Consider the following 17,021-nt stretch of genomic DNA (forward strand, 5'->3'; position numbering starts at 1 on the left):
TGAATTAAAAGTATAAGTATATATTTATGTCAATTTTTGTGATTAACATGCATTGCATTGGAACATTAGCATTGAAAATACTAATTGAAATTTAATTATATGTTAATGAAAATATTACCTAGACATACTTGCCTTTCTTTCAGAATATAAATCCCCTTTTTAAATCTTCTACAACAACCTACAAGAATCCAACATATGGTAAATAGAAGGTTTTATGCAAGATGTTGATACCTGTTGCCAAACAAGACCTCATTCAGAAGCATCCAACAAGGCCCGAATAATTTGATAACTAATACACTGTAATACTAGACTAAACGATATCAGAATAATAATTGATGACAAAGTTCAGACAGTAACTGACAGATCCTACAAGCCTGTTATCAGAAAAAGAAATGCCCACTAGGCCACAACTGACATCAGATCAAACTGACTTATCCTGATCCACAAGGCATATTATCAGACCATGAGCTGCTCTCCACTAGGTCACAAAGTCTGGTATCAGATCAAATTGACTTGTCCAGATCCACAATGCATGTTGACATACCATGAGATACTCTCCACTAGGTCACACAGTAGGATATCAGATCAAAATGACTTGTCCAGATTCACAAGGCATGTTCAGATCATTCCAAGAGGTCTAAAATAACACAAACCTTTTTAAATCTTCTACAACAACCTACAAGAATCCAACATATGGTAAATAGAAGGTTTTATGCAAGATGTTGATACCTGTTGCCAAACAAGACCTCATTCAGAAGCATCCAACAAGGCCCGAATAATTTGATAACTAATACACTGTAATACTAGACTAAACGATATCAGAATAATAATTGATGACAAAGTTCAGACAGTAACTGACAGATCCTACAAGCCTGTTATCAGAAAAAGAAATGCCCACTAGGCCACAACTGACATCAGATCAAACTGACTTATCCTGATCCACAAGGCATATTATCAGACCATGAGCTGCTCTCCACTAGGTCACAAAGTCTGGTATCAGATCAAATTGACTTGTCCAGATCCACAATGCATGTTGACATACCATGAGATACTCTCCACTAGGTCACACAGTAGGATATCAGATCAAAATGACTTGTCCAGATTCACAAGGCATGTTCAGATCATTCCAAGAGGTCTAAAATAACACAAACCAAGGCAAGCCATGCATAAACAACATGACTTATTATCAGACAACATTCGTTATTAGAGTAACTAGTTAAGTTGCTACACAACTACAAGAAAAGTATATAAATTGTTTTGCAATAGTAAACCTTTCATAGATGACTGTGATGACAATGCCACACCTTTTATGACAATTAAATAAGTTTTATAGATTAAAAGAAATACAGTTGTAATAAGTCACTATCAAACATGCCTTGTGAATGATGGCTCCTCTGTTAGTAAGACATATTACTCATGTCCACATAGCCTAGAAAAACTAAACATTTACACACACTGGGGCATCAATACTGGCGTTTTGTATGGTATTTGTAAACCCGGGTGTTTTACTTATTATGGTTTAGCTGGTATCCAGATAAAGATCCCAGAAAAACATTGAAATAATATTTAATAATACCGGATGTCGTAAGCCAACACAAAATATACCACATAATTATACAAAATGGTCTGATACCTGAAACTAACAACCAGAGTATTTTTTCAAACAGAATTCACAACAGGTATCAGATAGAAAATGAAGTTTCTGTAGTGTAAATTGAGGTATTAATTCATTGGCTAGAGAGCTAACTCCATATTTAACAATAAATTGTTATATTCATTACCATAAAAGTAATTTATAAAAACTGGACTGTACATTTATGTATGTTTATATTTAAAAATATATATATATATATATTTTCTGACTCATGTATTCTTCATAATATTGTAAGTTATTGTTTTATATTACTAAATAATATTTTTGAAAAGACACAGCGGATAATTTTAAAGCACCAGCACTGTCTCATCATTTTGCTGTAACATAGTTAGCACTCTAGTCAATCTATTAATACCTCAATGGTACTAGATCATGCTGAATTTGGTGCTAAGTTGCAATATGTGATAAAATTAGAGGTTGATTTGACAAAAAAATTAGGATTTAAGAATAAATTAGAGTAGCGTATAGTGGTGTGGCCATGTCTTCTGCCTTTAAAAAAAGTGCTTTATTTTATTTAAGATAAATATTTTATATAAAACATGTCAGTGAAAATGTTGTTATTTGTTCACATATTTTTTAAATTATAATAATATCTTATATGTTAACAGTATAGTGAGCTTACCAAAAGTACTGTAATTGGTTACTCTATAGTAAACCTGAAAACACAGTACTGACTGTATAAATAAGAACTCCCAGCCAGTGTTCAAGGGAAACTCTATTAAGCTTGGTTCCCACGTGACTAGGATGCAGTACATGTACGTAAGCCGCAACGCATGTTCGAATAATCTTTTGCGTTGTGGCTTACGTCATTGCATTGTGTCATATTGGGAACAAGGCTTTAAGGGGACACTGGTCCCAAAGGTGTCCCCATAATACAGTTTCCACTGTAATATTTATGCAGGTACATAACAAAGATGGAGGAATTTTCCCTCTTATATAAAAATATCCTAAATATCTAGTTTTCTGATTTGATGATAATTCTCCAATTTATACATGTTTCAAAAGTTTAATTGTTAAATTAATACATAAAAAGTAATATAAAGCTAAAAAGAATATTTATAATGTTTAAAGTATTGAAAACGTCAAAAATCTTTTTAAAAAGATATTTTCTGAATAGATCTCTTATATTTATCCTTCCTTAAATTGACGATATACACTTACTACTGTTTTTTTTTACTTGGGCCATTCGGCAATGTAAATTTGACTCCATTTACATTAGTTTCAAAACTGTACAAAGGTCATATAAAAGGCAAACTGTTCCATACTGTTGGGTACTATAAACATTAATAAGCAATACTGGTTGTAAAATCATATTGTAATATTACTACTTACTACTGTTTTAAGTTTGTATTTATTATTACTTTATTATTGTATGTGTATATTATTACTTATTTAAGACATAAAAGACGTTTACTATATAATTTCAATATAAAATGTAATAACAAAAACAGATAACAATGTTTATGAACCATCGTGGAACTACTTTCAAGATCAAACAATAATATACATAGTATACCGTAAAACATCGAAAAGAAGGCCATCTCGATGTCAAGCACATGACTTCTTTTCAAGATACTATGGGCTTCTTTTTCGAAATAGACTGTATTATAATGTCAAAGGAATAGAAATTTATGATCGTGTTATTATTTTGGTATCGATATATTAATGACATTGCAACCATTTTTAACCATGGACTCGTATATTTATTCTACAATTTATTGTTTTTCAAATGCTACTTTTATTTCATCTTGCATCTTCTTCTTATCTGCTTCCTTGGCAAATATATAAAATTGGCAGAGAATGTTTTAAAAATAATATATGAAACGTCATTAATTTAATCTTTTTGATTGATTGATTTTGTATTAGGATTATTTAATTAATTAATTAAAAAGTTTAATGTCAATCTTTAAATAGACATTTTTGATGAAATAACCGTCTTAAAAAAAACTGTTTACCGGTACATTATTGATTTTTTTAAATATCAATGTGGTAGTTAGTAATAGTTCAAGGGTTTGAATTGTGTAAACATTGAGTATTTATTGAATTTAATATAAACCAATTCTTATTGTATTTTAGGCCTATGTAAGAGCACAAGCTCGTCCAGGGATGTCGGGTCGTTCGGTTCAAAATAATTCTAATCCTAAGGTGCCCTTTTCAAGTTAGAAACCAGCAGCGAAAGTGGTAAATAGGCCTCATGACAATTATTTGGCAAATTCATTCATCTACTACTATACTAGGCCTACAGCTATATTTTCTTTTAAAAATCTTGGCTATGGACTAGGAACAGCGAAGAGTAAGACTCGTTCATCTTTAAAAATTACAGTACAAAGCTCCCGGCCCTTCAAAAAAACATCAACAATAACAAAGTTGATATTGCTTTTTATTTTATTGTGAATTACTATAAAATAGTGTATTTATGTAATTATTAAATAATATACTAAACACAATCACATCTAACCCAATTCTGTGACATTAAAAAAAAATTTATCTGATTTTCCAACAGCATTTTTTATATAATCTTGTAATACTGTATATTTAGGCCTATAACTTAGTTTACACAATTTTATTTTTATTTATTTTTGTAAATAATTGTATCTGATCTTAATGTTGTACTATATATACCAGGTATAATATAGATCGCGTTTACTTATTATGAGTGTTGATATTAACTGTACGTGTATTTTGCCATATACTTTTTATTAAATCAATTGACTTTAGTACAACCTTTACGTAACGTTATATTTTAGAATTATGAATGCTGCTTTATTAGTAGTATGGCCTGTGTAGTATATTAAGGCGTTGTATCGTCTTCTCGTCTTTAAAATCGACAGCGTAGGACACTGCGATGTTTCGCAATGTCCAACAGATGAAGTAGTGCGCGCGGTGAGTGCTGTCTTAGAACCTTATGAATGTAGTGTATGTATATAATGTTTGAAACATTAAATTAGTTAAATGTAATCCGTAAGTGCCTTGAAAAAAAAGCTTGTAATATTTTGTATAGATATTTATAGTATTAACCGTACACAAATGTTTTTATAATAGCTATATTATTATAGGATAATATCAAATAAAACACTTTATCACATCATTTTTTCCCTTTGTGTTACGTCATTGAATATAGCCTATATTCGTCTATTGATCCTTCTAATAATATAAGTTGTCAAAATAAAGTACCGGCACAAACATTTCTTTTATTTTACGATCTATAAATTTATATTATAACTTAACATACGAATGAACAGTAATCTTTTACTTAACCACCAGCAGATAAATATGGATACTGTAGGTAATAGGTCTATACTGTATTCATTTCTGCAACAGATTTTTATTTTATAATACGGTCGCGTTTAGTCTGAACTACGCGCGATTTTATGAAATTTTCAATACAGCACTAGTTTATAATATCAAAATGGTCAACTTTCTACAGAGCTTTACCATTTAAAATGCACACAATAAATGTCCTAAAACGTTGCCGGCCATTTTGAGCATTTCAAATTATCATTTCATTGTCCGTCTTGGTAGCGTCGCGCTCGTATTTATGCACGGCGTACAAAACATACTTAACGAGGCCATTTTTTATGAACTAAAACGAAACACGACATGTAATTTAAACTAATAATTCGTGCGATTACAGCTCCTCGGATGCCAAAAGGTGACAATGAAAATTATAGATGTACAATTTTTTCCGATTAGTTGTTCCGAAAAATCATCATATTGCAAACTTAATTTTAGAATAGAGGATAATAGTCATATTTCCATCACCGCATTTATAGGTTCTATACAGCGATTTGGCTTAAACTTGGTAAAAAGAATAACACATGACGTCTTCCTTATACGTATAATTCACAGACTGGAACGCCCACTCACTGGAAATATTAATAAACAAACAATAACTACTACAAACTTGTGGATCAAGTCTAGCGAATCACCTAACCGTACAATGTAAACACGCAACAATAGTGGACTAATCGTACACAGCATAAAGTTTTATTAGCTGGTCTAACTTATAAAAGGATGATGGCTTCCAATTGGCAGTGCAGTGCAGTCCTCTCCTACTCCAGAGTTTTATTCATTTTATATAGTCACATTGATATCAACTTCGTTTTACAATATGGATTTTGACGATGTTCTAAAACTTCTTGGCGACTTCGGTCGATATCAGAAGCGACAGTATGCCATGGTTTGCTTAATCGTCATTCCTGTTGCAATACATAGCCTATCGCATGTGTTTATCTCCGCTAAAACAGATCACTGGTGTGTCGTACCGGAGTTACAAAACTTTAATTGTACAAACAGTGATTCAGTCGAAAGGGAAGCATGTATCAAAATAAAACAAAACTTAGCAAGACCTAAAGATGATGTAAATACAATACCAAACGAAGCACAATGCTGGATGTATACGAGCGAAGACATCACGGAATCACTTTTTACAAACAACGTATCTCGAGAACTTGACATTACATTGTGTACAAATGGATGGGAATACGATACCTCTCAGTACAAGTCAACTATCATCCAAGAGGTAAAGTCAAATATAGGTAGTTACGTAAGCATCTAAAATAGCCCTAAACTTGTGTTAATATTAGTGGCGTGACATCATAAACGATGCCTCATTTTGTGTTCATTGTTTATTTATTTATTTATTTTTTATTTATTTTATTTTAACCATATTTAATGCGGGTGATCCATCCAGCATTTGCTGATCATTTGGGACCCTCAGAACAGATGCAATATACATACAACAAGAACAGAAAGGTAAAAGAAAAACCAAAAAAATAAAATTAATTACATAAGACTAAAAATCCAAATAAGAAAATTTGACAAATAGAAAATAACTGATATGTTAAATTAAGCAAAATATAATATATATATATATAAATAAAAATTTAGATCTTGTCAAGTCAATACGGACATTTAGGTGTTTCACAATTTAAGGAATGGTTCTTTCTCAATAATTACTGTATAGGAATGCTTATAAATAGATGGAGAACTATTAAACAACTATGTGTGCAAGCCCGCAACACAAGCGTTTTTTTTTACTGAAAGAACATTATTCGCTGTAATACGCCTCAGAGAGCTTTCATTTGGTCTGTTTGGCATAATATTGATTTGGGCGGTATGAAGGGAGTTACACATAAAGTCTTGGAAGTTTTGTTAGAAAGAGAAAAGAATGCATGTTATTATATGCTATGATATCGTAATGTTGGTAAAAGTCTCAAAACTATCTTGCTTCAGCACTAGTGGGATAAGGTGATAGAAATCATCTCACCACCACTAACCACTGGAATCGCATTGGCTCGAACCAGTGTATTGAGCTTCGAACAATTATCTTATATTTTATATAATTAATTAATTCCAAGCTGGAACTTTGACAAATTTTTATTTAATTTCCGGTCAACTAAAGGTCCAATTCTACAAATGGCTCAGTCGCGCTATACGTGTCTTCTGTTAAAAATCGTCGCCCAACCCGGTCTTAGTGTATTTCAAATTATGCTGTTTTATATATTTTAATACAATTAATCGAAATCGTAATTTGTTGCTAATAACGAATCAACTGTTTCTCAAATACGAACCCCTATAAGAATTCTAGTTACGCGTTTGTTTCTTTTTGTAATACAGGTTCCTAGGGACACCGTGTCGAACCAGGGAGATACCTCCCGTACAATGGTTAGAGCACATTATCTAGTATACAAACCCATCCGTTAACGACAAAATTATCACAGAATTAGGGGTTTTTTTTAGAAAAATATTCCAGTGAGGGTTAAATGTCGACATTATTATATGAGAGAATTTTAAGAGATATTGTACGCGTTGATGTGAGCTAAATGGCAAACGGTGGTAGAAACTTTTCTGATTGGTTGATCAAATGACTGCATTATGTGGTTGGGAACAGATTGCTGGGACAGAATTTCCACTCACGCTCACGGAGGTTCAACTGTATTAACCATTTAAAAAAAGAAATGATTTGATGGTCACTTTATCATGCACGATTGAGTGAGGTGCTTTCCGTGTTACACTTTGTAGTATGGGATAAGTATAAATTGCAACGTTATTATTGTCAGTTATATACAATAACATCTTTCATGAAATGTTTATTAAAATGAATGAGTCCATGGCTCTAATTTTTATGATAGTAGGCCAAATGGTATGACATTTATAGGAATTAAAATTAGGCCAAGAAAATGTCAATAATGTGTCAATATATTTGTTAAAATATCGAATAATAGTCATAAACTTGGCGCATACCGCGTTACTTACAAGACATTTCACTTCCTTATGAATGCTTTGTGAAGTAGTAGTATTATAATAAGATGACATCGGTATGAAGCGTCTCACATACACACAGAGCCAAAATGGCATCTTAGACTTGCACCGTGTATGGACTCTAACCTTACGGTTTTCATTTAAATATGTCATTCCATGCTATCATCCTTATTATCTAGTTTTCAAACTTTTGCATTTCTCTTTTTTCATCTCATCTTGTTTGTCTTGGTGAAAAGGGAGGATATTTTATATTCCTCCTCTGAGTTTATAGCCTCTCTACCCGAACATGAACAAGATTTTATAAGTACGATTTTAATGACAGTTCATAGACTTTTATTACCATGTTTTATCTGTATATTTAATTAACATCTTCTTTAAAATTGTAAATGAAAACATATGGTTTTATATTGAAATCAATCACCTTTTATGTAAATATGCCTACTTTTTAACTACTTTTAACACTGTAACAATCTTAATAATATACAATAGAAAGAGAAATATTCATACAAATTTAATTGTTACAAATGTACCTTTATTTTTATATAGAATATATATACAAATAAAACAGAGAATTATAATAAAAGTGGGACGACCCCACACAAGACAAAAAAAATGAATGCTTTGTGAGTATAAATGCCGAGGCCATCCAGTGAACTAATTATCACAACTCCAAACATTTCGTTTTAAATTCAAATGACACTCTGAAAAAAATACCCGAACGTATCTTTTTATGCTGTATTAGGTAATCTTTAAACAGTAGTTAGATAGTACATCAAATTTAGTTTAGGTTTACCGAAAACCTAACTAAGTGGGTCAGGGTTATCAAATATACGGTGGCCTGTAAGTGTCACGGCAACTTTTTTTAAATATTACGGCTTTTTACAAAAAAGCCACGGCAATTAAAAAAAACACGGCAATTGAACAAAAATACCATTTTTAAGTTGCCGTGGTATTTTTGTTCAATTGCCGTGTTTTTTTAAATTGCCGTGGCTTTTTTGTAAATTGCCGTATATTTTTTTAAAGTTGCCGTGACGCTTACAGGCCACCGTACAAACCACGATCGAAAGTATATTCAATGAGTGTCGCTCTACTAATGACGTCCTAATGATTGTGGTGATCATATTTTCCCCCTTTGTTTGTTATTACGTTGGTAGGTGACATTGTTAGAGCTCATGAAGACACTGAATAAAATCTCAAAGTATAACCTACTGCACATTATAATATATAATCGTAAAGAGCAAACAAAGAGGTATCCTGGCAAATGATGCATGTGATACGATTATAACGAGTCACACAAATCAAAGTTAACTAAACGAATACCATGCACAATTGTAGAATTACTAGTCCATAAGAAATTCGGCGAATCTCGGTTCGCCTGAGAAGTTGGTTCATCCTGAATCTGGACGTTGACTAGATGTTGTTGTGCACTTTAACAAAGAATTACTTTTTGTTGTGGATAGGAAAGACGACGATCGGCACAAAATAATTAGAATACTAATGCCTTATTCAGAATGTTTGAATAAATAAAATACGAATGTTGAAAGATAGTTACAAGAAAGAGATAATAAACAAGGATCATTTATTTTATTTGTATATGCTGTACAGCTTACTGCATGTTTATTAAATCATTTAAAGTATCACATTTTGTAATGAAAATGTATAAATAAGAACGTTATTATATTATTACCAAACAGTGTTTAACGACGTCGATATTACGGTGGAATGTATTTGCCGTGGCTTTTTTTTTTTGTAAATTACCCTGACATTTTTCCGTGACACGTATAACTTGTAACATTTTCTTTTAATTTATCATTTGTAAACCATTATCTTGATTTTACCAGTTCCTGTTTTATAATTTCAGTTTGAACTTGTCTGTGAAAAGGTCGCAAAGCCATCGCTTTCACAGTCAATTTTTTTTGTTGGAACACTAGTTGGTTCACTTGTTTTTGGAGCTTTAGCGGACAAGTAAGTATTTTGGCATTTCCTAACTGAACAGACGACCGGCGACGTATTGGTCTGTCTGTAGTTTTAAATGTAGGGGTATATGTAGTTAGTAGATTTTGATGAATGGTCTTACTTATATATTATCATTGCGAAATTCATATGTCAAATGTATTTGCAACTAAACGCTTAATTAATAGAACATTCCAATTATTTATTGTTTTGTGTTGTTATATCAAATGAAACATCCTTGTTGGTGCTATGAGCTAAACAGCGAATGTTGTAACCGTACACATAATTTCCATTGAATTGCTCTATAATCAAAATCACAGTTCGCATATGTACCGACTCAAATTATCTTTCATATACTAAACCACTCTTCCGTGACTTAAAAACCTCAAATATCTTTGACATAAACAAATTACAGACATCCCTTTTCACATATCGACTTACCAATAAATAATTCTTTCAATGACACTGTATTTGGGATTATGATTTATTACATGATACAAATATGCATTTTTGTTTTAATTTTCTTCATAGGTTTGGTAGGAAACCTGTTTTGTTTTTAGCTGTAGGCTTACAGTGTGGCTCTGGAATATTAACTTCCTTTGTGAAATCGTTTGCCGCTTACACGGCGTTGCGATTCATCACGGCGGCAGCAAACATTGCTGTTTTCATCACTGCCTTTGTTATAGGTAGGGTATTTTAATCTATAATTTGAGTTATAATGCATTATGCTCAAGGGCGGTTTCTAGATGTTTCTAATTGAACCCAGCTCCATATATACATATAAAGCAACCGATATTCCCAGATTCTTATCAAAGCTCTAACCGTTGTTTAACTTCGGTGACCTGACGAGAACCGGTGTTTCAACGTGGATAGGCCGTATATATGCCTACATACATTATGCTTTAGTATATATATATATATATATATAAACAATAGTTACTTTATTGCCGGAGCAAACCTTTAAAACTGTAATGTTAGTATACTAAATGCCAATTTACAAGAACGAACGTTAACGGTAAGCGGAAAACAAAATTAGCATATATAGAATCTATGTTATTTCGTATGACATTTACAAAACAAGGAGCGATTGAGTGGAAACCCGCTCATGATAGATACAAATTCTACGTGGTACAGTTTTCCACCTACCATTATCCGCTCGGATCGTCTGTATAAATTGGCCTTAACCTGTAATGATACACTATTATGGTATTTATTTTTGTTCATATTGAATCTCTTTAGGTACTGAGACTGTCGGTGTTTCCAAACGAACATATGCTGGACTTGTTATCGAGTTCTTCTTTGCATTTGGTCTAATAATCATGGCAGGACTTGCATACTTTATCCGTGAATGGCGAACTTTACAGCTTGTGGCTAGTGTACCTGGGCTATTATATTTTCTTTATATACCGTAAGAGAAAGTTCCAACACTGTATAAATACCGTAAGACTTTTTGCTTATTTTATTTTATTGTTTTATTGTCAAATATTAAAGTCCATAACAGGAGTTTTGCCTTTCCTTTTGTAATTATTATAAAGAATACAACACAAAGAGCGAAAGTAAATTTAAGTGATTAACATTTTTGTTTTCATTCATTTATTTGGAATAAACGATAAACAGTGTGACCAGTGTAATGGTAAAACCTGTATGAAAATGTAAAAGCTATCAAATACGATACATTAACAAATACATCATTGTTTTGTTAAACTAAAATAATTTTCTATAATGTTTTAACATTATAGTCCTAATAGAAAATTATTTTAGTTTTTTTAACAAAACAATAATTAATGCATTCGCTTAAATTCTTGACCGAAATTACTCTCTTTAAATACAAATAATCTCTCTTTTTCAAGATTTTTCCCAGAATCAGCACGGTGGCTGATTTCTCAAAAAAGATATGATGAAGCAAAGAAGATAACTGAGAAGGCAGCAACTGTAAACAACGTTAATTTGCCAACAGATTTTCACTTTTCTGAACACATGGTACGTATAATAGTTATTACATAATCAGGTATATGAAACGTTATCGAATATTTCTTAATTTTAAAACAATGATTGTTTATAATATTGAAAATTTCCAGTAATAATAATATTCATTCACATACAAGATACAAAATGTTTTTTATTGGTTTTTCCTGAAGGTAAAACAATTACAATATATACAGAGGTTTCAACAACGAACGGATTTAAAGAGGCATAGAGAAATTACAAACCACCAGAGTTGAATACTGGAATTAATTTATAAACGGTGAAGATGTATATGTATCTTATCCCGTATCTTTTTAAAAGTCAACATGGGCACATTTATCTTATTTCTTGGTTCTGGTATTCCTTGATAGACAAATGATAAAAATATGAAGATAATAAAAATGTATACACCTACACACGAAACAAGGGTATTTCATTAAGTTATCAACAGCAAAAGAAATGTATGTTTCCTTAAATGAAAACGCACCTTTCTATTTTGAGGTAAGCTTCTTAGATATTTGACTAGGATGTAATTATTTTTAAGTTATAACATTTCTTCTATTCACTTGCTGAACTTTTATATTTTCAGGGTAAACCATCTTCACTCATGTCGTTTCTTGATTTATTTAGACCATGGCCAGTTTGTAAGCGAACATTTAATGTTATGTTATGCTGGTAAGTTATGCTTATAGTATGTTTTACCTGATGTGTACGGCTTTTTTTAGGAAACACTAAACGTCTACACAAGCAAACTTTTCATTTTGTTTACTGCATGGTGACAAAAACTTAAGGAACCTCAGGAAACTTCTGAAAAATAATAGTTTGTCTCCACTTCCCTAAAGCATATTCTACACTAGCATAATTTACTTAACAATTTGAAGATGTTTTTGTGCCTGTTGGACACTAGTTACTGGAGGCTTTTGGCGACCTAACTTCTGCAAACTAAATAGTTTTTTCAGAACAGACATTGGAAAACTTCCTTTGTCAAACTCGAAATTGGCAAACTAAAGCTGTCTAATACCTTAGCATCTACCATTGTTTGGAGAAGTTTGTTTGCCTGCTGTTACTGGAGTCTGTCATTTTGCAGGCCTTCTTCAAACTTCTTCAAACGATGGTAACGATCAATACCGTGACTATTTTTAATAATAATAATAATTGTTTAAATATTTAAATATTGTTTTTTTTTAGGATTGCTGTTAATATCTCTTACTTTGGCCTCTCTCTGAGTACTTCTGATTTTGGCGTTAATCATTACATATCTTTTCTTGTATCTGGTGCTACCGAGATACCAGCCTATGCATTGAGTATTGTAGCTCTGGACTATTTTGGACGCAGACGATCTTTATCAGCAACATTGTTACTCGGTGGCGTTGCTTGTTTACTGACTATTTTTATTCGTAAGTAAAAACAACACCAATAATGATAATAATAAAAGAATTTATAATGCCTAAAGCTGCAGTACATACATGTATAAAACCATTTATGTTAAAGAATGAATTCCATAAAGGTCTACGACAACTAGTGATACTAAGGTAATTAAACTGTTTGTTTAAAGGATTTGGTATTTGCTTCCATAGTCTAGGAAAGGAAACAAATACAGAATTAGCTTTCGAAAGTATTACCTTTCGAATTCCAACGTAAAAGCTTACCCAGACAGTAGTTTTAATATACTACACTATTATAAGAATGAGGAAAGTAACATTTCAGCACATTAAGTCTATGTAATTTAAACAAGTCATCAAAAGATAATAATTCTAGTACTTTCAATCTATACAAATAAGATGTGTCCCAGGAACCTTTCTAAACATCATTATCCTTGTTGCTTTCCTTTGTATACGTTCTATTCTCTTAATCAACTTCTCAAATGGTGCCCACATTGAAGATCTTGTTGTACGCGGTAAACTTTTCCATAACATTCTCCAGCTGTCCAAAGTCTGATGGAACTCTAAGCAGTATAGTATCATCTGATGATCTAAGTGAGCGAGCTGGTTAATAGGATACAAGATTCTACTCAAATAATAATTTTGAGCAATATTCTGTAGTGCTTTAAATGTGGTTATGAGTAATTCATACTTAATCCTGCGATGAACTGGTAGCCAATGAAAAAGATCTATGAATTAAAAGTTCGTCTTAATTATTGGTGATTCGTACTAGATTTTTTATGAATAAATATAGTAAGGCATCACTGTGTTTTGTTTTTACCAATAATTGACTTTGTAATATATTTTTTATTTTGTTGAAAAGCAATGGGAATAGGACGACTGACAGTAGCGATGGTAGGAAAGTTTGGAGTAACCGCTGCATTCGGTATTATATTTTTCTATACTGCAGAGCTCTATCCAACTAATATACGGTTAGAAATATTTTCTTCTATTCAGTGTTTATATCTAGTCTAGTTCAATTGAAAAAAAGTTAAAAACTGTGTTAAACGAGCAACTGTTCTAATAATTGTAATTGTATATTCGACGTCATGAGGTGTAGACTTGAAGCACATCATCTTTTTACTCCCCTATTCAACTCATAAAGAAGAAAACAATGATTCTCGCCATCATTTTTATTTTGGCATTGTTATAATCTAGTTCTTTTTTATTGTAATGTTGATATGTTCTTCTTTCCATAATGATGATGATGTAATGATATGATATGAATGTATCTTTGTCAAACTAACAGACTGCTTTATTCATTTGGCAATAGGTCAGTTGCTGTTGGTATTTGTTCAACATCTGGTCGGATTGGAGCCATCCTATCACCATATATCCTCCACCTGTCAAAGTATTGGGCACCACTTGCAATGTTAACATTCAGTGTATTAGCCATTTCATCTGGAGTACTTGTTTTACTTTTACCCGAAACTGCCAATAGAAAGTTACCAGATACAATGGATGAAGTCACACAACTTAGAATGTAAGGGTTTGTTTGCAAATGTTTCAAAATTTGCATTCAGAATGTACAAATACACCGCAGTCATTGAAACATAATGGGTTCGGTAAGATGTCTAATCTATCAGGGCACGAATTATGATTATTATGTGTAGTTTTTTGTTTTGTGTAATTATAAAGTTAATATTTGCATCAATTGTTGTCAGCGGTAGTAACAAGTAACAGCATGTTGCTTCGGTAGGTCTCTCTGTGTGTGTGGTTTATCTTCTTTCTACGTTTACAGCTTCGTTTCGATCAGGGAAGACGTGTAAACGTATGCCTATGTTACTGGACTACAATAACTTTTGAATATCATGGTCTGAACAAACATGTTAAAACGTAAAATAGCTATTTTAGTTTAAACTAACCAGCCGTACCTTGGGTGTATTTGTAAAATTTCTTTCACTTCATTTTCTACACTTTTTAATGTCCATTAATATTAATAATATTAACGTTTTATAATTTATTTTCAGATCTGTGACAAAATTATCGTCAGCAGAATTAGGAGAAAAAGAAGCTATGCCACAAACAACATTGATATCATGAGAAAGGTTACACCGACGTACCATGATTGACTTCCGTAAAAACGTGAAAAAACAGCAGTTCCCAAACAAAAATAATCCAGTCTCCTGTGGCTTGCTCATAACAGCAATTGGGGTGATAAGGTTTATTAAATATTCAACGCTCTGTTTTAATCAACATTAAGATGTTAATTTGTATCAGTACTTCTAGTACTTCTCAATTAATGAAAATCCATATAATAGGTTTAATTTAAGCGCATTTCATCAACTTGTAAGTATTTCACATGATTTAAATTTAGACTTGTTTTTAGCGTTATTTAATTTTCTAAAAAGGAGAATTGATGCCTATTCTAATGGAATAACATGAGAATAGGCAGCAATTCGCCTTTTTAGAAAATTAAATTTCAAATTTATAAAAATGTACGCATAATTATAGTATTGGAAAATATAATCAAATTAGCCAATTATTGCCTTGTTAATGATTTAATAATACACTGTATAATGGTTATTGATGTACATACCGTATGTTTTATTTTAATGTATGGATGATGTTGCATGGGACACTTTGTATTAACAGAAAAAGCCATAACATCAAAATATGAAAAGAAACAAAACAAAACATCATTTTTTAAAATGATATGTAGCAGTGATATACTAATTCTAATTAAGTTATGATGTACTGAAATTGAAATAAAGTTTAGAGAGTGAATCTCACAATAAGACAAACAAATACAGCCAGCAATTTGTTTTCTTCCAAAATACTTATAAGTAAGCTTTTAAAACTAATTTGAATACATCATATTAAATATTAAAAAGTGTTTCTAAGATCCACGCGTAGGCTCGCTATTTATAGAAATAGAAATAAATATATATAATATTAAATAGCCTATATAAATGCGTGAACGTGATTGGTTGAGTACGATGGTATTGACTGAGTAATTTTCGAGTAATTATCGTGTCCCTGTCATTAAACATATATAAAATCCAGCAAATTCTCGAGTACGGTGATATTGACTGTGTAATTTTCGTGTGGCAACACTCGCGTTTGGCGATAAATAAGTTAATAAAAGTAATAAAAGTCATCTACTGGGACTTGAACTCGCGTTGAATTGTCACTCCATCACGCAACTTGCTTGAAGAAATTAATCAACTAAACTATTTAAACTATTCATACATAGCGCCCTCGCTTAGTTATTAGTCCTCCCTAGATGTGACCTGATAATAATATTATTATGTAGGCTTATTGATGGAAATTATTCTGTTAATTTAAACGGCCTAGGCCTAAGTGAATATTTTATTGCCAAGGAATCATTAATTAGTAATTATCTGTATATTATTCTTCAGTGGTCTATTGGTTAGGACATCTGCATTTCAAGCAGAAGGTTCCGGGTTCGAATCTCGGTTGGGGCGACTTTTTCTCCTTCTCACAGATTTCCTCATCTTCAAATTAATTAATTAAATTTCAGTATATCACGGTATAGTATTTATTCTGTGCCTGTGATGTTTATAATATATATATACTATATATCCCTGTTCATACTGTACATGTTGACTTTATATTTGCAGTAGAATTAATTAAATGTTATATTAGTTTATAAGCGGAGGTCCAATAGCTTGTATAGAGAGGTCCCATTGCCATGTTTCTACACACTCAGCACACCAACTTTTTTTGTTAGCTAATACCCTGAGACAAAATAATCACGAGGTGTGCCGTTGCAAATTTACTGTGGTCACCTTGAAATCCAA

At 31.8% G+C, this 17,021-nt stretch overlaps 1 protein-coding gene across 1 annotated transcript; it reads left to right on the forward strand.

The window, feature by feature from the left end:
• Nucleotides 1-5,765: 5,765 nt before the first annotated feature.
• Nucleotides 5,766-15,300, forward strand: LOC144843326 (organic cation transporter protein-like). Its single transcript, XM_078700121.1, has 10 exons — nucleotides 5,766-6,176; nucleotides 9,780-9,883; nucleotides 10,403-10,557; nucleotides 11,111-11,279; nucleotides 11,722-11,851; nucleotides 12,426-12,511; nucleotides 13,025-13,233; nucleotides 14,081-14,189; nucleotides 14,507-14,740; nucleotides 15,228-15,300. The coding sequence occupies exons 1-10, from the start codon at nucleotides 5,766-5,768 to the stop codon at nucleotides 15,298-15,300; spliced, it is 1,680 nt and encodes a 559-aa protein (XP_078556247.1).
• Nucleotides 15,301-17,021: the final 1,721 nt, after the last annotated feature.

The sequence above is a fragment of the Antedon bifida genome, chromosome 5 (genome assembly GCF_963402885.1).
Source record: "Antedon bifida chromosome 5, ecAntBifi1.1, whole genome shotgun sequence".
Lineage (NCBI taxonomy): Eukaryota > Metazoa > Echinodermata > Crinoidea > Comatulida > Antedonidae > Antedon > Antedon bifida.

Bases quoted from the DNA above. Each gene is read 5' to 3' on its own strand.
- LOC144843326 (XM_078700121.1), top strand. From the start codon at position 5,766: ATGGATTTTGACGATGTTCTAAAACTTCTTGGCGACTTCGGTCGATAT. The intron at 10,558-11,110 runs GTAGGGTATTTT...GAATCTCTTTAG, and splicing joins CATCACTGCCTTTGTTATAG to GTACTGAGACTGTCGGTGTT. The intron at 12,512-13,024 runs GTAAGTTATGCT...GTTTTTTTTTAG, and splicing joins TTTAATGTTATGTTATGCTG to GATTGCTGTTAATATCTCTT.